Source organism: Pseudorca crassidens, chromosome X (genome assembly GCF_039906515.1).
Source record: "Pseudorca crassidens isolate mPseCra1 chromosome X, mPseCra1.hap1, whole genome shotgun sequence".
In the NCBI taxonomy this organism is placed as follows: Eukaryota; Metazoa; Chordata; class Mammalia; order Artiodactyla; family Delphinidae; genus Pseudorca; species Pseudorca crassidens.
The window spans coordinates 90655436-90678516 of NC_090317.1; the positions used below are offsets into that span (position 1 = coordinate 90655436).

The 23081-nt window shown below is 48.0% G+C and overlaps 2 protein-coding genes and 1 pseudogene across 9 annotated transcripts; 2 read left to right on the forward strand and 1 right to left on the reverse strand.

Moving 5' to 3' along the window:
- Nucleotides 1-333: 333 nt before the first annotated feature.
- Nucleotides 334-751, reverse strand: LOC137217636 (cytochrome c oxidase subunit NDUFA4 pseudogene; annotated as a pseudogene).
- Nucleotides 752-14328: 13577 nt separating this feature from the next.
- On the forward strand, nt 14329-19582 carry WDR45 (WD repeat domain 45). 8 transcript variants are annotated; one of them, XM_067724022.1, is made up of 11 exons: nt 14329-14461; nt 15906-15977; nt 16106-16180; nt 16270-16374; nt 17237-17345; nt 17469-17563; nt 18061-18140; nt 18253-18461; nt 18539-18640; nt 18724-18869; nt 19116-19582. In XM_067724022.1, the coding sequence occupies exons 2-11, from the start codon at nt 15923-15925 to the stop codon at nt 19223-19225; spliced, it is 1086 nt and encodes a 361-aa protein (XP_067580123.1). In that variant the 5' UTR covers nt 14329-14461; nt 15906-15922; the 3' UTR covers nt 19226-19582. The 8 variants fall into 8 exon arrangements, with proteins under 8 accessions (XP_067580123.1, XP_067580127.1, XP_067580128.1 ...); XM_067724026.1 differs by having other exon boundaries at nt 17240-17345; XM_067724024.1 differs by having other exon boundaries at nt 14330-14461; nt 15785-15977.
- Nucleotides 19583-19734: 152 nt separating this feature from the next.
- Nucleotides 19735-22887, forward strand: PRAF2 (PRA1 domain family member 2). Its single transcript, XM_067724031.1, has 3 exons — nt 19735-20233; nt 21383-21600; nt 22033-22887. The coding sequence occupies exons 1-3, from the start codon at nt 20055-20057 to the stop codon at nt 22170-22172; spliced, it is 537 nt and encodes a 178-aa protein (XP_067580132.1). The 5' UTR covers nt 19735-20054; the 3' UTR covers nt 22173-22887.
- The last annotated feature ends 194 nt before the right edge of the window (nt 22888-23081 follow it).

The window sequence follows — 23081 nt, forward strand, 5'->3', positions numbered from 1 at the left end:
AAGACCCAATATAGCCAATAAAGGAGTCAAATTCATAGAAACGTAAAGTAGAAAGGTGGTTGCCAGGGGCTGGGGGAGGGGGAAATGGGGAGATGTTTAATGGGTCTAGAGTTTCAGGGTTTTTTTTCAAGTTTCAGACTATTTATTAAGCAGTGTAAACCCCAACACAATACACCAACATGATTTCGTGCGTTTATTTATTTATTTTTTACTTTTTGGCCGTACCACGCAGCACGTGGGATCTTAGTTCCCCAACCAGGGATCGAACCGGCGCCCCCTGCAGTGGAAGTGCCAAGTCTTAACCTCTGGACCACGAGGGAAGTCCCTGATTTCGTGCATTTAGAGGGGAAATGTTTCCTGGTTAAGTGGAAAATTGTGCAGATGGCTTCTGGAAGACCTTCATTCTAAGCAGCTTTATAATGAAACATTTCATTTAGAAGTCTGGACCTTCTTTCTTCAATTTGCTGTAATCTACATTCACTGAGTAGAACTTGTACTGATCATTGGGACCCAGTTTTTTCCAGGGTGCTGGGTTACTCTTTCTGTCCCAACTGACATCTGGATTGAACAATGCCTGGCGCAAGACATACAGTGTTGCTCCAGTACCTCCCGCTTCAATAAATATGAAGAGGGGGATCAAGCTAAGATGCTTCTTGGCCTGACCGATGATTAGGCGGAGCATGGTTGTGACAGAAGCCTCGAGTCCAGACGGAGAGAACAATAAACTTGCAAGACCCAGGACTAAACAGTCTCTGCGCCGAGCAGAGTTTCAGTTTTGCAAGATGAAAAAGTTCTGGAGATCTGTTTCACAACAATGTGAATATTCTTAACATTCCTGAACTGTACATTCAAAAATGGTTAAGGTGGTAAATTTTATGTTATGTATACTTTGTTACAATTAAAAGTACATGGACACCTACTATGTGCCTGGCATTCTGGTTCATCTTTGTACACCCAGTGCCTGTATATCATGAATACTCCTCATCTTCCCTCTCAGCAACTTTTTAAATTTATTTATTTATTTTTGGCTGCGTTGGGTCTTCGTTGCAGCGAGTGGAGGCTGCTCTTCGTTGTGGTGCGCAGGCTTCTCATTGCGGTGGCTTCTCTTGTTGAGGAGCACGGGCTCTAGGCACGCGGGCTTCAGTAGTCGTGGCTCGCGGGGTCTAGAGCACAGGCTCCATAGTTACGTCACACGGGCTTAGTTGCTCCGCGGCCTGTGGAATCTTCCTGGACCAGGGCTCGAACCCATGTCCCCTGCATTGGCAGGCAGGTTTTTAACCACTGCGCCACCAGGGAATCCTCCCTGTCAGCACCATTTGACTTCCTTCTTGAAATGCCTTTTCTCTTGACTTCCAGAAATCCTTTCTTGGTTCTGTTCCTGTCTCACTGGCTGCTCCTACTCAATCTTTTGCCAGTTCCTCCTCTTTCCCCTGATCTTTGTACCTTGGAAATGCTTCAGGGCTTAGGCTTCTAACCTCCCCCCACCCACTTTCACTCCCTAGGTGATCTCCTCTGTCTCCTGACTTTAAATGACTTTGATATACCGATGCCTCCTAAATTTGTTATCTCCAGCCTGTACCTCACTCCTGACCTTCAGTTATATCCAATCACCTACCCAACATCTCTATATGATATTTCATAAGCATTTCAGAGTTCACAAAAATAATACAAAACTCCCAATTCCCCCTCTTAATCTGTTCCTCCAGCTGACTCTCAGCTTAACTAAAACCTTCAGAGTCATTCTTAAGTCCTATCATCCACACACCCTATATCTAACCCATCAACATATCCCTGCAGCTCTACCTTCAAAATAATTCCAGAATACATCTTATCTCCTCCACTTCCCAGTGTCCAAACCACCAAAAACCATTGTCTGATTTACTGAAATAGCCTCCTAACTGCCCTCCTTGCTTTACCTTCTCCTACTCCCTGCCTTAGTCCACACACAGAAGCCAGTGCTATTTTGAAAAGGCAAGTCTGGTCGTGTCTCTCTCCTGTGCTCCAAACCCTCCAAATGGCTCCCTATCCCACTCAGAATAGTAGCCAAAGCATTTTTTTATGAATTGTACATTTATTTGGTTCAACAACATTTTCTTGAGCATCTACTAAGTATTATGTTTGATGAGGGGCACTGGGGATATATAACATCTGCCCTTGGAGAAGTCTCAAGCATAGCAAGTCAACTCTGTACCTTGTAACATTGTGGGGGGTGCAGAGCACCATGGGGGAGGAATTTTTAATCCAACTTTTATATTAGTAAAGACTCTCAAGAAAGTATAATGCAAAAACTAAGCCTTCAGGAATTGGTACAAGTTATCCAGAAGATGTGGCCAAGGGATAGTAGGGAACAACAGAGGGATGTGAGAAAGTTACTCAGGTTTGGGAAACCACATGTTCACAATTAGCCAAAGCATTTTAATGGCCTACAAGGCCCTGCATATTCTGCTCCCACTCCACCCCTCTGTGACTCATCTGCTCAAGCTGCACTGATATCCTTGTTCCTTCTGCTGAGAATGCTCTTCCCCCAAATTTCCACAGGGTTCATTCCCTCACTCCCTTCAGGTTTCTGCTCCAATGTCACCTTATCACAGAAGTTTCTTTGATCATCCAAATAATATACAACTTCCTACTCTTACCTCAACCCTTCCTGTCTCCTAATCCATCTTATCTCTAATTTATATATAAATATAAATATATGTATATTGATTCATTCATCACCTTTCTCCTCCAAGGACATTGCTCTGTTTACTGTTTGATCCCCCAAATTTAGTACAGTGTGCCTGGTGTGTTGGAGGCACTCAATATATTTTGGATAAATGAATGAATGAATGTTCAATAATTAGTTGTTAAATGAAGGAGATTAGTATGCTACTTTTCAAGACATCAGAGCAAAACTTAACCAATTTCTCAATCTACAAACAAACCATTTTCCAGGATGCATTAGAGAAAATTAATTCATTGAGCCACATCCACAAAAGAAGTTGAAATGTTCCAAGGAGCAATTCTAATACTAAAGTTGACCCAACCGGGTCTGAGCAGAGCCATGCTTAACTTCAAGATTTATGTTTTGAGAAAGATTTTTACTGAGACATAGATACTTACAACTCATTCCCACAAATCTGGAACGCCTAAACGTTCATCCAAGTTTGGATTTCTTCCACAGGTTACTCAGTCATTAGATCTTGGTCCTTTTCAATCCTGACACCCTTCCTCATGACAACTTTGTATGACAGGCATGTGCATCATTCTTCATTCTCTGGTGACTGTCCTATTGATATACAGCATTAAGTAAATAACCAACTTCCTGCCGTTTTGCTGTATGTTATATATAAAAGAGAGTAAATCCTAAGAGGATCACAAGGAAAAACTTTTTTTCTATTTCCTTAATTTTGTATCTATATGGGATGATGGATGTTCACTAAACTTATTGTGATAATCATTTCATGGTGTATGTAAGTCAAGTCATTACGCTGTACACTTCAAACTTATACAGTGCTGTAAGTTGATTATATCTCAATAAAATTGGAAGAAAAAATAAACAAAAAAGATTTTCTCTGTGTCATTGGTTTGGAGCAGTTTTATAACAATGTGCCTTTGTTTGTTTGTTTTTAGGCCACAGCACGTGGCTTGTGGGATTTTAGTTCCCCAACCCGGGCCCTCGGCAGTGAGAGCACAGAGTCCTAACCACTTGATGGCCAGGGAATTCCCACAATGTGCCTTTGTGTAGTATTTTTCATCTACCTTTTGCTGATGTTCATTGAACTTCTTGGATCTGTGAGTTTATATCTTTCATTAATTTTGGAAAGTTCAGAACTTTACTTCTTCACGTACTTTTTCTGTCCCCCTTCCTCTCCTTTGGGGATTCTATTTCCTGCATATTAGGCCACATGAAATTGTCCCACAGCTCATTTATGCTTTTTTCTATTTTCATTTTTTGGGGATTCTTTTTTCCTCTGTTCCATTTTCTTAGTTTCTACTGCTATGATTTAAACTACTGATGTTTTTCTTCTGCAATGTCTAGTCATTAATTCCATCTGGTGTATTTTTCATCTTTAGGATTTCATTGTGGGTACTTATATATATTCCATGTCTCTGCTCAACTTTTTTAACATATGCAGTGTAGCTTTAATAACTTTTTTAGCATCATTGTCCCCTAATTCTAACATCTGTGTCCATTCTGTGTTAGTTTCCATTGATTGATCATTATGGTTCATGTTTTCCTGCTTAAAAAAAACCAACACTCTTTTATTGAGATATAGTTCACATGCCACACAATACACCATTTAAAGTGTACAGTTAGGACTTCCCTCGTGGCGCAGTGGTTAAGAATCTGCCTGCCAATGCAGGGGACATGGGTTCGATCCCTGGTCCAGGAAGATCCCACGTGCCATGGAGCAACTAAGCCCGTGTGCCACAACTACTGAGTCCAAGCTCTAGAGCCCACGTGCCACAACTACTGAGCCCACGTGCCACAACTACTGAAGCCCACGCACCTAGAGCCCATGCTCCACAACAAGAGAAGCCACCGCAATGAGAAGCCCACGCACCACGACGAAATGCAGCCCTCACTCGCTGCAGCTAGAGAAAACCCGCGCACATCAACAAAGACCCAATGCAGCCCAAAATAAAATAAATTCATTAAAAAAATAAAGTGTACAGTTAAATGTTTATTTTTAGTATACTTACAGAGTTCTGCAACCATTACCACACTCAGTTTCAGAACATTTTCAACACCCCAAAAAGCAATCCCATACCCCTTAGCAGTCATTGCCTTTTTTTCCCCAGTTACCTTCCTCCCCCACCCCACCAGACCTACTAATCTACTTTGTCTCTATGGACTTGCCTATTCTGGACATTGTCTATAAATGGGATCATACAATATGCGGTCCTTTGTGACTGGCTCCTTTCACTTGACATACGTTTTTCAAGGTTATTCCATATTGTGGTATGTACCTCTTGCTTCTTTTTATGCCTAATCATCTTTGTTTGGATAACAGACATTGTGAATTTTACCTTAGGTGCTAGGGTTTTATTATTAGTATTCCTATAAATCTTCCTGATCTTTGTACTGAGATAGTTAAGTTACTTGGAAACAATTTGATCTTTCAGGGTCTTCCTTCTATGATTTGTTAATTGGGTCTGCACTGGTACTTAGTCCAGGGCTAATTATTCCCCACAACCTTCCTGTGTATTCTATGCCCTGTGAATTATGTTCTTCCAATTGACCCATGTGCCAGGCCTAGTTCTAATCCAGTTGGATGGTTCTTTCCCTGGACTTGGGTAGTTTCTTCATATGCATGCACTTATCAGTACTCTGCTGAATATTCAAGGGGGACTCTTTGCAGATCTCTTTGGTTCTCTCTCTGTGAAGCTCTCTCCTGATATTCTGTCCTTCGAACTCTAACTGTCCTTGTCTCTCTGGATTATTTTAATTTAGGGAGGCCACCAGGCTCTACCTTCTACACTTTCTGTGCCACAGCATGAAAACTCTCCAAGTCCTCCCCACAGATACACCAGAAATACATCTACACGTGGAAAAACTCCTACAGAACACCTACTGAAGGCTGGCAGAAGACCTCAGACCTCCCAAAAGGCAAGAAACCCCCCACGTACCTGGGTAGGGCAAAAGGAAAAAATAAACAGAGACAAAAGGATAGGGACGGGTCCTGCACCAGCGGGAGGGAGCTGTGAAGGAGGAAAAGTGTCCACACACTAGGAATCCCCTTCGTGGGCGGAGACTGCGGGTGGCAGAGGGGGGGAGCTTCGGAGCCAAGCAACCGGGGTGCAGAGGGCAAAGCGGAGAGATTCCAGCACAGAGGATCAGGGCCGACCGCCACTCACTAGCCGAGAGACTTGTCTGCTCACCCGCCGGGGCGGGTGGGGCTGGGAGCTGAGGCTCGGGCTTCAGTCGGAGCGCCAGGAGAGGACTGGGGTTGGCGGCATGAACACAGCCTGCAGGGCGTTAGTGCACCACGGCTAGCCGGGAGGGAGTCCGGGGAAAAGTCTGCACCTGCCGAAGAGGCAAGAGACTTTTTCCTCCCTCTTTACTTCCTGGTGCACGAGGAGAGGAGATTAAGAACGCTGCTTAAAGGAACTCCAGAGACAGGCGCGATCCGCGGCTAAAAGCGCGGACCCCAGAGACGGGCGCGAGCCGCGGCTAAAAGCGCGGACCCCAGAGACAGACATGAGATGCTAAGGCCGCTGCTGCCGCCACCAAGAAGCCTGTGTGCGAACACAGGTCACTATCCACACCCCCTTCCGGGAAGCCTGTGCAGCCCGCCACTGCCAGGGTCCCGGGATCCAGGGACAACTTCCCCGGGAGAACGCACGGTGCGCCTCAGGCTGGCGCAACGTCACTCCGGCCTCTGCTGCCGCACGCTCGCCCTGCACTCCGTGACCCTCCCTACCCCCGGCCTGAGTGAGCCAGAGCCTCCGAATCAGCGGCTCCTTTAACCCCGTCCTGTCTGAGCAAAGAACAGACGCCCTCCGACGACCTACACGCATAGGCGGGGCCAAATCCAAAGCTGAGCCCCTGGGAGCTGTGAGAACAAAGAAGAGAAAGGGAAATCTCTCCCAGCAGCCTCAGAAGCAGCGGATTAAAGCTCCACAATCAACTTGATGTACCCTGCATCTGTGGAATACCTGAATAGACAACGAATCATCCCAAATTAAGGAGCCGTGTGGATGAAAGGTTCTTGGTGCTGCAGCCAGGAGTTAGTGCTGTGCCTCTGAGGTGGGAGAGCCAACTTCAGGACACTGGTCCACAAGAGGCCTCCCAGCTGCACATAATAGCAAACGGCGAAAGTCTCCCAGAGATCTCCATCTCAACGCCAGCACCCAGCTTCACTCAATGACCAGCAAGCTACAGTGCTGGACATCCTATGCCAAACAACTAGCAAGACAGGAACACAACCCCACCCATTAGCAGAGAGGCTGCCCAAAATCATAATAAGTCTACAGACACCCCAAAACACACCACCAAACGTGGACCTGCCCACCAGAAAGACAAAATCCAGCCTCATCCACCAGAACACAGGCACTAGTATCCTCCACCAGGAAGCCTACACAACCCACTGAACCAACCTTAGCCACTGGGGACAGACACTAAAAACAACAGGAACTGCGAACCTTCAGCCTGCAAAAAGGAGACCCCAAACACAGTAAGATAAGCAAAATGAAAAGACAGAAAAACACACAGCAGATGAAGGAGCAAGATAAAAACCCACCAGACCTAACAAATGAAGAGGAAATAGGCAGTCTACCTGAAAAAGAATTCAGAATAATGATAGTAAAGATGATCCAAAATCTTGGAAAAGAATAGACAAAATGCAAGAAACATTTAACAAGGACCTAGAAGAACTAAAGATGAAACAAACAAAGATGAACAACACAATAAATGAAATGAAAAATACTCTAGATGGGATCAATAGCAGAATAACTGAGGCAGAAGAACGGATAAGTGACCTGGAAGATAAAATAGTGGAAATAACTAATGCAGAGCAGAATAAAGAAAAAAGAATGAAAAGAACTGAGGACAGTCTCAGAGACCTCTGGGACAACATTAAACGCACCAACATTCGAATTATAGGGGTTCCAGAAGAAGAAGAGAAAAAGAAAGGGACTGAGAAAATATTTGAAGAGATTATAGTTGAAAACTTCCCTAATATGGGAAAGGAAATAGTTAATCAAGTCCAGGAAGCACAGAGAGTCCCATACAGGATAAATCCAAGGAGAAATACGCCAAGACACATATTAATCAAAGTGTCAAAAATTAAATACAAAGAAAACATATTAAAAGCAGCAAGGGAGAAACAACAAATAACACACAAGGGAATCCCCATAAGGTTAACAGCTGATCTTTCAGCAGAAAATCTGCAAGCCAGAAGGGACTGGCAGGACATATTTAAAGTGATGAAGGAGAAAAACCTGCAACCAAGATTACTCTACCCAGCAAGGATCTCATTCAGATTTGGTGGAGAAATTAAAACCTTTACAGACAAGCAAAAGCTGAGAGAGTTCAGCACCACCAAACCAGCTCTACAACAACTGCTAAAGGAACTTCTCTAGGCAAGAAACACAAGAGAAGGAAAACACCTACAATAACGAACCCAAAACAATTAAGAAAATGGGAATGGGAACATACATATCGATAATTACCTTAAATGTAAATGGACTAAATGCTCCCACCAAAAGACACAGATTGGCTAAATGGATACAAAAACAAGACCCATATATTTGCTGTCTACAAGAGACCCACTTCAGACCTACAGACACATACAGACTGAAAGTAAGGGGATGGAAAAAGGTATTTCATGCAAATGGAAACCAAAAGAAAGCTGGAGTAGCAATTCTCATATCAGACAAAATAGACTTTAAAATAAAGACTATTACAAGAGACAAAGAAGGACACTACATAATGATCAAGGGATCGATCCAAGAAGAAGATATAACAATTGTAAATATTTATGCACCCAACATAGAAGCACCTCAATACATAAGGCAAATACTAACAGCCATAAAAGGGGAAATCGACAGTAACACATTCATAGTAGGGGACTTTACCACCCCACTTTCACCAATGGACAGATCATCCAAAATGAAAATAAATAAGGAAACACAAGCTTTAAATGATACATTAAACAAGATGGACTTAATTGATATTTATAGGACATTCCATCCAAAAACAACAGAATACACATTTTTCTCAAGTGCTCATGGAACATTCTCCAGGATAGATCATATCTTGGGTCACAAATCAAGCCTTGGTAAATTTAAGAAAATTGAAATTGTATCAAGTATCTTTTCTGACCACAACGCTATGAGACTAGATATCAATTACAGGAAAAGATCTGTAAAAAATACAAACACATGGAGGCTAAACAATACACTACTTAATAATGAAGTGATCACTGAAGAAATCAAAGAGGAAATCAAAAAATACCTAGAAACAAATGACAACAGAGACACGACGACTCAAAATCTATGGGATGCAGCAAAAGCAGTTCTAAGAGGGAAGTTTATAGCAATACAATCCTACCTTAAGAAACAGGAAACATCTCGAATAAACAACCTAACCTTGCACCTAAAGCAATTAGAGAAAGAAGAACAAAAAAACCCAAAGTTAGCAGAAGGAAAGAAATCATAAAAATCAGATCAGAAATAAATGAAAAAGAAATGAAGGAAACGATAGCAAAGATCAATAAAACTAAAAGCTGGTTCTTTGAAAGGATTAACAAAATTGATAAACCATTAGCCAGACTCATCAAGAAAAAAAGGGAGAAGACTGAAATCAATAGAATTAGAAATGAAAAAGGAGAAGTAACAACTGACACTGCAGAAATACAAAAGATCATGAGAGATTACTACAAGCAACTCTATGCCAATAAAATATACAATCTGGAAGAAATGGACAAATTCTTAAAAAGGCACAACCTGCCAAGACTGAATCAGGAAGAAATAGAAAATATGAACAGACCAATCACAAGCACTGAAATTGAAACTGTGATTAAAAATCTTCCAACAAGCAAAAGCCCAGGACCAGATGGCTTCACAGGCAAATTCTATCAAACATTTAGAGAAGAGCTATCACCTATCCTTCTCAAACTCTTCCAAAATATAGCAGAGGGAGGAACACTCCCCAACTCATTCTACGAGGCCACCATCACCCTGATACCAAAACCAGACAAGGATGTCACAAAGAAAGAAAACTACAGGCCAATATCACTGATGAACAGAGATGCAAAAATCCTCAACAAAATACTAGCAAACAGAATCCAACAGCACATTAAACGGATCATACACCATGATCAAGTGGGGTTTACTCCAGGAATGCAAGGATTCTTCAATATACGCAAATCAATCAACGTGATACACCATATTAACAAATTGAAGAAGAAAAACCATATGATCATCTCAATAGATGCAGAGAAAGCTTTTGACAAAATTCAACACCCATTTATGATAAAAACCCTGCAGAAAGTAGGCATAGAGGGATCTTTCCTCAACATAATAAAGGCCATATATGACAAACCCACAGCCAACATCGTCCTCAATGGTGAAAAACTGAAAGCATTTCCACTAAGGTCAGGAACAAGACAAGGTTGCCCACTCTCACCACTCTTATTCAACATAGTTTTGGAAGTTTTAGCCACAGCAATCAGAGAAGAAAAGGAATCCAAATTGGAAAAGAAGAAGTAAAGCTGTCACTGTTTGCAGATGACATGATACTCTACATAGAGAATCCTAAAGATGCTACCAGAAAACTACTAGAGCTAATCAATGAATTTGGTAAAGTAGCAGGATACAAAATTAATGCACAGAAATCTCTGGCATTCCTATACACTAAGGATGAAAAATCTGAAAGTGAAATCAAGAAAACACTCCCATTTACCATTGCAACAAAAAGAATAAAATATCTAGGAATAAACCTACCTAAGGAGACAAAAGACCTGTATGCAGAAAATTATAAGACACTGATGAAAGAAATTAAAGATGATACAAATAGATGGAGAGATGTACCATGTTCTTGGATTGGGAGAATCAACATTGTGAAAATGACTCTACTACCCAAAGCAATCTACAGATTCAGTGCAATCCCTATCAAACTACCACTGGCATTTTTCACAGAACTAGAACAAAAAATTTCACAATTTGTACGGAAACACAAAAGACCCCGAATAGCCAAAGCAGTCTTGAGAACGAAAAACGAAGCTGGAGGAATCAGGCTTCCTGACTTCAGACTATACTACAAAGCTACAGTAATCAAGACAGTATGGTACTGGCACAAAAACAGAAATATAGATCAATGGAACAGGATAGAAAGCCCAGAGATAAACCCACGCACATATGGTCACCTTATCTTTGATAAAGGTGGCAGGAATGTACAGTGGAGAAAGGAAAGCCTCTTCAATAAGTGGTGCTGGGAAAATTGGACAGGTACATGTAAAAGTATGAGATTAGATCACTCCCTAACACCGTACACAAAAATAAGCTCAAAATGGATTAAAGACCTAAATGTAAGGCCAGAAATTACCAAACTCTTAGAGGAAAACATAGGCAGGACACTCTATGACATAAATCACAGCAAGGTCCTTTTTTGACCCACCTCCTAGAGAAATGGAAATAAAAACAAAAATAAACAAATGGGACCTAATGAAACTTAAAAGCTTTTGCGCAGCAAAGGAAACCATAAACAAGACCAAAAGACAACCCTCCGAATGGGAGAAAATATTTGCAAATGAAGCAACTGACAAAGGATTAATCTCCAAAATTTATAAGCAGCTTATGCAGCTTAATAACAAACAAACAACCCAATCCAAAAATGGGCAGAAGACCTAAATAGACATTTCTCCAAAGAAGATATACAGACTGCCAACAAACACATGAAAGAATGCTCAACATCACTAATCATTAGAGAAATGCAAATCAAAACTACAATGAGATATCTCACACCAGTCAGAATGGCCATCATCAAAAAATCTAGAAACAATAAATGCTGGAGAGGGTGTGCAGAAAAGGGAACCCTCTTACACTGTTGGTGGGAATGTAAATTGATACAGCCACTGTGGAGAACAGTATGGAGGTTCCTTAAAAAACTACAAAGAGAACTACCATATGACCCAGCAATCCCACTACTGGGCATATACCCTGAGAAAACCATAATTCAAAAAGAGTCATGTACCAAAATGTTCATTGCAGCTCTATTTACAGTAGCCTGGAGATGGAAACAACCTAAGTGTCCATCATCGGATGAATGGATAAAGAAGATGTGGCACATATATACAATGGAATATTACTCAGCCATAAAAAGAAACGACATTGAGCTATTTGTAATGAGGTGGATAGACCTAGAGTCTGTCATACAGAGTGAAGTAAGTCAGAAAGAGAGAGACAAATACCGTATGCTAACACATATGTATGGAATTTGAGAAAAAAAATGTCATGAAGAACCTAGGGGTAAGACAGGGATAAAGACACAGACTTACTAGAGAATGGGCTTGAGGATATGGGGAGGGGGAAGGGTAAACTGTGACAAAGCGAGAGAGAGGCATGGACATATATACACTACCAAACGAAAGGTAGATAGCTAGTGGGAAGCAGCCCCATAGCACAGGGAGATCAGCTCGGTGATTTGTGACCGCCTGGAGGGGTGCGATAGGGAGGGTGGGAGGGAGGGAGACGCAAGCGGGAAGAGATATGGGAACATATGTATATATATAACTGATTCATTTTATTGTGAAGCTGAAACTAACATACCATTGTAAAGCAATTATACACCAATAAGGATGTTAAAATGAAAAAAAAAAACAAAAAAACTCTCCAAGTGGTAACTTGGAGCAGTTTGGGGCTCATCTTCTTTCCCATTTCTCAGGGATCACTGTCCTTCACTGTCTGATGTGTATGTCTTAAAAACCATTGTTTCATGTATTCTTCCTTTTGGAGGGGGCAGTGGTTGGTTGTTTCATGTGAGAGGACAAATTTGGTCCCTGTTACTCCATCTTGACTAAAAGTGCATGAGCCAGGGGTTGTATTTGTGATACCACTTGGACAGTGGGACCAACAGAATTTGCCAATGACAAATAAGGAGAATCAACCATGATATATCTGCTGTTTGGCTCAAGTGACAGACTGGGTGTTATGGTGCCATTGGCTGAGATGAGGGAGACAGGAGGTTGGTTGAGCCAGGGAAATTCAAGAGATCTGTTTGGATGCGTTAAATGTGAGATGCCTTATGAGACATCCACGTGAACATGTCAAACAGGCCATAGCATATGAGTCTGGTGTTCAGGAAAGAGGTCTAGGCTAGAGGCCTAAATTAGTGGATCTTCCAAATATTTGCAATAATTAAGGCTATGAGACAACATGAAGTCACCTAGGGAGAGAATACTGACTACAAAAGTAAGGCGGCCAGGATCATACCCAAGGATACCACAGTATTTGGAAATTGGATAAAGATGGAGGAGTAGCCAGAGATATAGGAGAAAACAAAGAGAGTGAGAGCAAGAAACTGTGGAATATGCTGGGTGGTTACAGGAAGGTGTAGAGAAGTGACTGCTGGTTTGGGAAGATTGTTACTCATCAGTGATCTGGTTAAAAGCAGTTCAGAGACATGGAAGTGACAAAAGCCAAACTGAATTAAGTTAAATATGCTCTGGGAATTCCCTGGTGGTCCAGTGGTTAGGACTTGGCCCTCTCACTGCCGAGGGTCCAGGTTCAATCCCGGGTCGAGTAACTAAGATCCCATGCCGTGGCCAAGAAAAAAAAAGCTAAATGTGCTCTGGGATGTGAGGAAGTAGAGACCGAAGAAAGCCAGAAGATTGGCTTTGCTGAGGAGCACAGCAATGGAGTCACGCCTAGGGTAGTACATGGGGCCAAAATTCACAAGTAAATATGTCTGTGGATGTTGACAACACAGTACATCAAACAACCTAGAAGGCCATCAGTAGGGGAACAGCTGAACAGTTATACATTTATTCCACGGAATATCATGAATCAATTAAAAAGGATGAATAAAACAGATGCCCATTATATATTAATAATTTTTTAAAGCATCAAAACAATATTTGAAAAAAAGTAAAGGATGGGTGGATTGTGTCAATATCACAACTGTGTGATACTCAGTGTCACAACTGTGTGATACTTAGTATCACAACTGTGTGAACATTCTGAGTGTAGTATTTTACTATACAACATGTTACCTTCAGGGGTAAGTGTTAAAGCACATGGGATTTCTCTGTATTATTTCTCAAAACTACACGTTGAGTCCACATCTCAAAATTTATAAGTTGAATACAAAAATATTTCCAGTATGTACATAATTGGGGTCTTTTTTCCTCCCACACTGAACACTTATAACCTCTTGCCATCAAAAATACTTTTTCACTTTGTAAATAAAACGAAGCATGGGTGGGGTGGGGAATCCCATCCTGGCTTCCCCTGGCTATGGGGATAGACTCAGCTTTGAAGGTCTCCAGGCTCACCCCCGCCTCGAGGCTCCCCGGTCGCCTCCCTAGAAGTCTGGGAGAACTACAAATAGCTAACAGGGGCGGCCCCTCTTGGACCTCGGAGGTCCGAGTCTTGTTAGCCCAGAAGGTAACGCCGCTAGCTCTCCGAGCAGGACCCAGTTACGGAATTCTCGCCCTTTTCCGCTCAGCGAGGGGAAGGCTCTCTCTCTCCCACCCGTCTTCGGTTCCTTCAGACAGTCATGCCGTGGCGGAGCGTCCTCTGCTCCCCGCGCTCTCCTGGGGGAACGCCGCGCTCCCTCTCTTTGCTCCAAAGACCCAGAAGCTGGTTTAGGAAGACTGCAGCCGCGCTTTCCAGCGAGGGTGAGTCATTTCCGGTCACAGACTCCCTCCCCCGGAAGTAAGGCCTGATGTAAACAAGGGAGTGGGGCTTTAAGGCCCGGGAGGTCAGAACGCCGGGCCGTGGGCGGCACCGAGAGCAGGGGACGCGCAGAGGTCAGGTCAGTGCAGGCGGCAGGGAGCTGGGGCATGGTGCAAGAATTGGTTGCGATCTGGGGGACGGAGGGGTCTTTTGAGCAAGGGTCTTGGTGGATGGGGATGTATCTAGGACAGGGATCTTGAGTAGGTGCTGGCACTGGATGGAGTATGAGGGTGGTCTTGGACATCAGTGGTGGTAGCGATGTGTGAGGCATCCCTGGGCAGGGTTCCTGGGTGGCAAGTGTCTTTGGAATGGGGGTCCCAAAAAAGGGATCTTGCAAGGTGGGGCTGTCTAAAGAATGGGTCTTTGGGGGCGAGGCGGTCCGGTGGAGGTGGTACAGGGGGGAAGGGAGGACGTTTGGAGAGTGGGAAGGGGTGTGCCTGGGCAAAGGTTTTGGGGAGATGGGGGTTTGAAGGGAGTATGGGGACTCTGGGACAAGAATATTAGGGGGGGTCTAGGGCAGGTGTCTTGTGGGGGGGATTGAGTTGTCCCAGGTAGGGGTTTTCGGAAGTGTGTGTCCTGGGCAAGGGTTTTGAAGGGTTGGGGTGCCCTGGAGCAGGGTCTTGGGGAGACGATAGGGGGTCTGGAGGAGGAACCTTAGGGGGATGCAATTCTTGGGGGTACGTCCAAGCCAACCCATGTCAGAGTCAGGGACAGCAGAACATATGGAAGTGTATGTCCCAGGGGTGGGGGATTTGGAGTGATAAGGGAATCCTGAAGTAGGGTCTTTAGGGCATACAGGGGTCTGGGGGAAGGTCCAGGTTGTCCATGGTTGGACAGAAGTTAGCATGTCATGAGAAGGGGTTGTGTGGAGGTGGGAATGGGATCCTGAAGGGATTTCAGGAAGCCTGTGGGGAAGGAAGGTGTGAGAGAGCTCTGGAGTGGTAGAATAGGTTGGAGTAGAAGAACGTGGCGGGGGAGTTCCTGTGAGCGGTGGACCAACTGTAGCAGGTCTCAGGGCCAGGTCAGGGAGATGCAGGAAGAGGTGGATGTTTGAGCCCCCTTTCCCCATTTATTGACAGGCAGACTTAGGTGCTGGGTCCAGGTGTAAAGATGAGAAGTGGGTAGGGGGTGGTTCCAGGCCATGTTGGGCACTGGGGCCAGGATTGGCTGAGGGTAGAGAGGAGATATCACTGGGATACCCCCTACCCCATTATCTCTTGATAAGCAGTCAGTCAGGGAGGGAGTAAGGAGGAGGTGGGGATGTCCAGGTCAGGGTAGGCCGAGAGAGCTGGAGTCAACCAAGTGTAAGAAGATGCGAATGTTCCTGTCCATGCTCTTTGGGGTCTTGGGAGCTTAGAGTGGAAACCCTATGATTCTCCCCCTGATTTTGTCTTCTTTGCAGTCCTGCTGGTGTTAGGTAGCAGAGTGGGAGGAGGAAGAAGAAATCAGTTGGGGACAGGAGTTCTAGGATTCAGAGAACAGACCCCAGGACTCTTCCCAACCCTACCCCCATTTGTGTCCAGGGAAGCAATCCTGGACCATGACTCAGCAGCCACTTCGAGGAGTGACCAGTCTGCGTTTCAACCAAGATCAAAGTGAGAGAGGATTGTGCCTGTGCCCTTTTGGGAGGGAGGGAGGGAGAGAATGGCCAGAGGTGGGTGTTAAACCCCTAGCTTCCCACCTGGACATCCTTTGAGGCAGCCCGGATTCCTCCCGTCCCCAGGCTGCTTTTGCTGCGCTATGGAGACAGGTGTGCGCATCTACAACGTGGAGCCATTGATGGAGAAGGGGCATCTGGGTGAGCTGTCGGTGGGGGAGGGGCAATGGGCAGAAGGGCTGGGCTGGGCATTGGCACCCACCCCTACTGACACCCTGGTCCTTGTCCAGACCATGAGCAGGTGGGCAGCATGGGCCTGGTGGAAATGCTGCACCGCTCCAACCTGCTGGCCCTGGTGGGCGGTGGTAGCAGCCCCAAGTTCTCAGAGATCTCAGGTAAGTGTCCTCATCCGGTCCCACCCTTGGCCCAGATTCCCCGGAATCCTGGCCTCCCGGAGGCTCTGGCAAATGAAGATGTCAGAGTAACTCAGAGTCACACAGTGAGGCCTACATCTTACAAGTCCTGGATCTTATCACTTGAGAAGCTTGGTGTTTTGTCTTCATTTAACAGACACTTGTTGAATGCCTCCTGTATGCCATGTCCTTACCTATGGAGCACTTGCTGTGAGCCTGGTGCTGTTGTTACCACTTTACATGTATTAACTCATTTAATCCTCACATGACTCTGTGTGGTAGGAAGTATCATCATCCCCATTTTTGCAGATGAAGAAACTGAGGCCCAAAGAGGTTAAGTGATTTATCCAAGGTGACACAACTAATAGGTTTTAAAATCTTGGGGCTGTCTCCCTGGTGCCCTCTTGCTTTGAGTCTCAAGCACCATCTTATTTTAAGGGCTTTTGTTGATCCCACTGAGACATGGCAAAAGATGCCCTAGGATTCCTCACAGAAATCTTCTGGGGGGTATGAGCTGGGACCCTGGAGGCAGAAATAGTTACTGATGAGAAGTTACAGGCCTGGATGTGAGTCCCTGCTTGGTTGCTGATGGGTTGTGAGGTCCTTGGCTAGATAGAAAACCCCTTTGAGCCTCAGCTTCCTCATCTGTAAATGAGTATAATGGTTCTAGAACCTGTCTTCTCAGGAATCACATCTACAAGTGCTCATGCTGTGTGAGGTCATATTGCGTGTTAGCAAAAGGTTAAGCAAGTGGGTTGAGGTCCCATGGGGAGTAGGGGTAGGTCTTGTGTCACCAGGGCTGCCCCTCACCCTAAACCTTGGCCCCGACAACCCACCTGCCCAGCAGTGCTGATCTGGGACGATGCCCGGGAGGGCAAGGACTCCAAGGACAAGCTGGTGCTGGAGTTCACCTTCACCAAGCCAGTGCTGGCTGTGCGCATGCGCCATGACAAGTGAGCCTGAGGTGGGCTGGGGGTGGGGGAGGTCGGAGGTCCCCACAGCAGGCTAGAGGGTTAGTCCTGCATGGGCACCCTGCCCTCCCCTCACGACCATCCTGTGTTGTGTGATGCCCACAGAATCGTGATCGTGCTGAAGAACCGCATCTATGTGTACTCCTTCCCTGACAATCCCCGAAAGCTGTTTGAGTTTGACACCCGGGACAACCCCAAGGGTGAGAGGACCCAGAGATGCAGGTGTAGTGGCAGGAGGCAGTGGATGGGGCAGAAGGGCAGAAGAGAGATAGAAAGGGGCACACAACGAGTAACTGGGAAAGAGAGGCAGGGAGAGAGTCTTTGCATAGAGATGCTCCAATGGGCTGAGATGCCCATACTCCCATTCTATCCATTTTCCCATCCTTAGCCAGTTCTTTCTCTCTACTCTCAGCCCCGCCTCACCCCTGGCTGCCTCAGATGGCAGAGCAGAAAGGCTCATTAAGGACATTAATGGGTATGCCAGGGATTCCTGGGCCTCCTGGGGCTGCCACAGCTGCATAGGGAGGCAGGGAATCTGCCTTGATGGTGGGGAGCACACCTGAGGACAAGCCCCCTGTGGGTTCTGTGGGTAGCATGTATCATGGAAGGTTGAAGTCCAGCCCTTATCCAGCTCTGTCCATCCTGAGACCCTGCCTGGCCCCAACGTCCTCTTTACCAGCCCCCCACCCCACCCTAGGGCTCTGTGACCTCTGCCCCAGCCTGGAGAAACAACTGCTAGTGTTCCCAGGACACAAGTGCGGGAGCCTGCAACTTGTGGTGAGCTGTCCAGTGGGCAGGGGTGGGTAGGTGGGCTGGCTCTCCCTGTGGACTCTTGGCAACTTACCTCCTTACCACCTACCCCAAGCCCAAACTGCTCCTTCTACCATAGGACCTGGCAAGCACAAAGCCCGGCACCTCATCTGCTCCGTTTACCATCAATGCACATCAGAGCGACGTGGCCTGCGTGTCTCTGAACCAGCCAGGCACGGTAGTGGCCTCGGCCTCTCAGAAGGGCACCCTTATTCGCCTTTTTGACACGCAGTCCAAGGAGAAGCTGGTGGAGCTGCGCCGAGGCACTGACCCCGCCACCCTCTACTGGTGAGCACAGGGTATGCCTGGTGGGCTCCTGACCTCACACCACATGACATGGGCGTCATCGCTGGTCTGTCTTTCAGCATCAACTTCAGCCATGATTCTTCCTTCCTGTGTGCATCCAGTGATAAGGGCACAGTCCACATCTTTGCTCTCAAGGATACCCGCCTCAACCGCCGCTCTGCGTGAGTGCCTCCTGCCCCACCCTGCCTCACCCCCATCCCCCTGCCCATATATCACACCTGGGCTTAGCCAGTGTTGCCTGCAGGCTGGCTCGCGTGGGCAAGGTGGGGCCTATGATTGGGCAGTATGTGGACTCTCAGTGGAGCCTGGCGAGCTTCACCGTGCCTGCTGAGTCAGCCTGCATCTGTGCTTTTGGTCGCAACACTTCCAAGAATGTCAACTCTGTCATTGGTGAGTGGGAATAGCCCTTGACTGGGGGGTACTGCATGGGCGAAGGCCTACAAATTGGACCTGAAAGAATTTTAGGGCATGGGAGGCCTGAGGGAGCCAAACGGTTGGTTCACTTCCACCATCGCTAAGGGAGATGGCACGTGGCAAAGACCTGGAGATAGACCCTGAGCCACGGGACACCTGAGAGGACTGGAGTGTGTGGCTTTGGCAGCATCTAACCTTTTCCAATCCTCCCCCCTCCTCCAGCCATCTGTGTAGATGGGACCTTCCACAAATATGTCTTCACTCCCGATGGAAACTGCAACAGAGAGGCTTTCGATGTGTACCTTGACATCTGTGATGACGATGACTTTTAAGGACCCTGTGGGTTGTGCTAGGGACCTGCAGTGGCAGACTGCAAAGCCTGTGCGGGGGTGGGAGTGCTGTGGAAGCCACCAGCCAGCAAACATTAATGGAGCAGGTGCCCACTTTTCACTCTTAAGAGCAATGCCTAAACAGCTCAGTCGCCCCAAGCACTTCTTGATGACTGTGTGCCCGCAGAGCCAGGCCAGGGACTCAGAGAGACAGCGGCCCCCCTGGGGCTCCCAGCCTGGAGAAGACTGCTAGGGACCCAGAGTGGGTGCCCTAATCCAACCTGTGGGGATTTTTAAAAGACTTCCTAGAAAGAGACGATCTCTGATATGATGAATATGAATAAAAGGCCCTTAATAGTATTTATGGCTGGACCTCGGGAGTGGGGCCTGGAGGAGATGAGGCTGAAAAAGCCCTGCAGGAGTTTCCTGGAAAGGTGTGAACCTCTTGGACCCTGACAGGAAGGAAGTGGGATCCTGCTCGGGTCCTTCTGACAGTCTCTACATGTCCTCTAATGTCTGGCCACTGTGTGCCAGAGACGCCAGCACCGCCCAGAACCGTCCCTGTGGCGCCCCCGCCTGGGGGTGGACGGGAATGCCTCGCCCCGCGGCGGAGACTTAATTTCCCAGCGGCCCCTGCTACCTTACAGTTCCGGCGTGTTGTTGGTATTTTCGGTCACGTGTGCTGCTGCGCCTGCTCAGTCCACTAGGTCGTCAGGGTAGTGGTTGCAGGGCCCAGACTCCGTTTCCCGGTGTGCCCCACGGTGGCGCGGTGTAGGACGGGTGTTGTAGTCCGGCCGCTCCTCTGACTGGTCCAGCTACATCGACCGGCAGGATGTCGGAGGTGCGGCTGCCACCGCTACGCGCCCTGGACGACTTCGTTCTGGGGTCGGCGCGTCTGGCGGCCCCGGATCCACGCGACCCGCAGCGATGGTGCCACCGCGTCATCAACAACCTTCTCTACTATCAAACCAACTACCTTATCTGCTTCGGCCTCGGTCTCGCTCTGGCCGGGTGAGGGAGGGAGGGAGGGAGGGAGGCGGAGGTTGGCCGGGGGCGCCCGCTGGGCATGGAGGGTGGACCCGCAGGATTTTGAGGGGGCTGCAAGACCTTGAAGGGCGAATTCAGTAGAGTGTGAAACTGAAGGGGAAACTGGGAGATAGAAGGCCTGGAAGAGGAATCTGAAAGGTTTGCAAAGGGTGGGTTTAGGGGCAGGTTGGGATGGGGGGGTGGGCCGGCTGGAGTGGGTCCTGCGGGGGTAGGGGGAAGTGTGGACCTGAAGATTAGGAGGGCCCGAAAGTGGGACACGACTGTGCCTGAGGGGTGATGGGGCCAGATTAATATGGCCTTTGAGGACTTACGACAGGGACAGGACGTGGTCAAGTTGAAGGGTGGACTTGTGGAGGATCTGGGCTTGGAGAGGGGCCTGGCTATAATTGGAATGCTCCAGGAGCAGGTACCTGTTGGGGAACTTGAGTCTAGAGGGAGGACCTGGGGATGGAAGGCCTGAGACCAGGGAGGGATGGAGAACCTGGAAGAGGGACTTGGGCAGGACTGGAAGTTAAGTGGCACTGAAAGCCTGGAAGGGGTTCTAGTAATGATGGAGGGAGGAATCTATAGGAAATGGGAATCTGGAGGGGGAATTTGAAGGGAAGTCTGGAAGGGACTCTGGGCCTGGGGAGAGGGAAATGTATGGAAACAGAAGGACTGGAAGAGGAATTTGCAAGGGCTGGGCCTTTGCAAAGAGTGGGTTTTGGGGCACGTTGGGATGGGGGGGCCGGCTGGAGTGGGTTCTGCAGGGGTAAGGTCGGAAGGAAAGAGAAGGGAAAGGCTGTGAGCCCTGGGGCCTAGCGGAATGGGAGGGCCTGAAGCAGGAGATCTAAGGAAGATGGGACTGTAGGATTGAGAAGAAATAAATGAGGGTCCACAGGGGAGCCCAGGGCTCCTGGGAGTTGGAATCCCTGAAGGGTGGACCTGTTGGAGACAGGGCTGACGGGAGTATTTGCCGGGCTGGAGGGTCCGGAGCGGGGGCGGGGGGTGGGGGTGGGGTGGGAACCAAAGCTCTTGGGGCACGGACTCTGGTGGACGGTGGTCTGAGAGGCACGGGGGCCAGGCGGCCCTCTCCCCGCCTGCCCGGCTAGCTTAGTTCCATTGTCCCCGCAGGTACGTGCGCCCGCTGCACACCCTCCTAAGCGCGCTGGTAGTGGCGGTGGCCCTTGGCATGCTGGTGTGGGCGGCTGAGACTCGAGCAGCCGTGCGCCGCTGCCGTCGCAGCCACCCAGCCGCCTGCCTGGCCGCAGTGCTTGCCGTCGGCCTCCTCGTTCTCTGGGCCGCGGGCGGCGCTTGCACCTTCCTGCTCAGCATCGCCGGGCCCGTGCTTCGTGAGTCTCCACTACCCTGAGATGGCCGGGAAGACGGCCACCGCTCGCAAACGGCGCCAGGCCCGCCCTACCCTGGTTCCTGGGCTGAGAGGGGGCTGGGACACCCGGCGGGCAAGGCCACACCTCCTTTACAAAGCGCCTTCCCTGGCTTTGCTCCCCTCCCTGGGAACGCCTCTCTTACAACCGCCCTTCTGGGCGTCACTGCTAGTATGAAGTGCCTTCCACCGGCCACGTCCCCATTACTGGGCACCCTCCCTGGCCACGCCCCTGTTGCGAAGCTCATTACTCCGCCACACTAGCAGGGTTCAGAGGCGTCCTGGCTACCGACCACGCCATTGGTCTGCCTGTGCTCCAGTTCCCTTCTCTGGGCCCCCATTAGCTAAAGGCTGATGTCCCACCCACTGACCCCGCTCCTCTCGGTATTGCCCACAGTGATCCTGGTGCACGCGTCACTGCGCCTGCGCAACCTCAAGAACAAGATTGAGAACCAGATCGAGAGCATTGGTCTCAAGCGGACGCCAATGGGGTTGCTGCTGGAGGCGCTGGGACAAGAACAGGAGGCTGGATCCTAGGGCCCTGGGATCTGTACCTAGGACATGGAGAATGCCATCCCCACCCTGGCCCAGACCCAGAGCCCTTTCCCAGTCCTTAAAATAGGAGCCCCTGCCCAGTTCAAAAAACAGGACAACTGCAACCCTTCCCCCAGGTCCCAAACTGGGATATTCCCTCATACCCAGCCCCCCAGTTTAGGAAACCAGAGTCTTCCCAGCCCTGAACTTGGGAACCAGAGACACCCACGTCCAGCCCAAAACTGGGGCTTAGAGACCAGAGCATCCGTGGCCAACCTCAAACTCTGGGCCCAGAGACACTCCCCCTCAACCCCAATCTGGGACCCACCTATCTCCCACGCTCAGCCCCAAAGCTGGGGACTGGGACCAAGGCATTCTCAGATCTTGAACCCTGGACCAAGGCTTTTCCAGACCCCACCCCAGCTTTGAACCCAGGATCCAAGTGTTCTCAGCCCCCATCTGGGTGGAGGATTCAGGTATCCTGACCCAGTTGAACTCTTGGTCCCAGGTGACCCCAACACTCACCAGTCCCACTTGCCTCCCTCCAGCTCTGCTTAGGGATTCTGCCACTCCCCAGCCCACCCCCCACAAAGTTCCACAGTGACAAGGACCAAGGGGTGGGATGGGGTGGGGTGGGGTGGGGGTAGCCCTGACCAGGAATGGGGCATATATATCAGTGTTGCTACAACAATAAAGGCTGTTGCATTGCTCAAGCCCATTTGGACCTCCTGGGTAAAGTCTGTGTGTTTCAATGGCCAGAAGTGACCTGCTTTTCAATTCTACCAGAGACTTTCTGACTGGGTCCCTGTCAAATATGTGGGCTGAAGGAGGAGCTCTCAGTTCCTTTCTTGAACCTATTACCTCTAGGGTGGCATTAACACACAAGGGAGTTAAGGGCACGGAGTGTTTGCT

Excerpts from the sequence above, each read along its gene's own strand:
- PRAF2 (XM_067724031.1), top strand. The coding sequence starts at position 20,055 with ATGTCGGAGGTGCGGCTGCCACCGCTACGCGCCCTGGACGACTTCGTT. Across the intron at positions 20,234-21,382 it reads CTCGGTCTCGCTCTGGCCGG|GTACGTGCGCCCGCTGCACA; the intron begins GTGAGGGAGGGA and ends TTGTCCCCGCAG. Across the intron at positions 21,601-22,032 it reads CATCGCCGGGCCCGTGCTTC|TGATCCTGGTGCACGCGTCA; the intron begins GTGAGTCTCCAC and ends TATTGCCCACAG.
- WDR45 (XM_067724022.1), top strand. The coding sequence starts at position 15,923 with ATGACTCAGCAGCCACTTCGAGGAGTGACCAGTCTGCGTTTCAACCAA. Across the intron at positions 17,564-18,060 it reads CACCCGGGACAACCCCAAGG|GGCTCTGTGACCTCTGCCCC; the intron begins GTGAGAGGACCC and ends ACCCCACCCTAG. Across the intron at positions 18,462-18,538 it reads GACCCCGCCACCCTCTACTG|CATCAACTTCAGCCATGATT; the intron begins GTGAGCACAGGG and ends TCTGTCTTTCAG.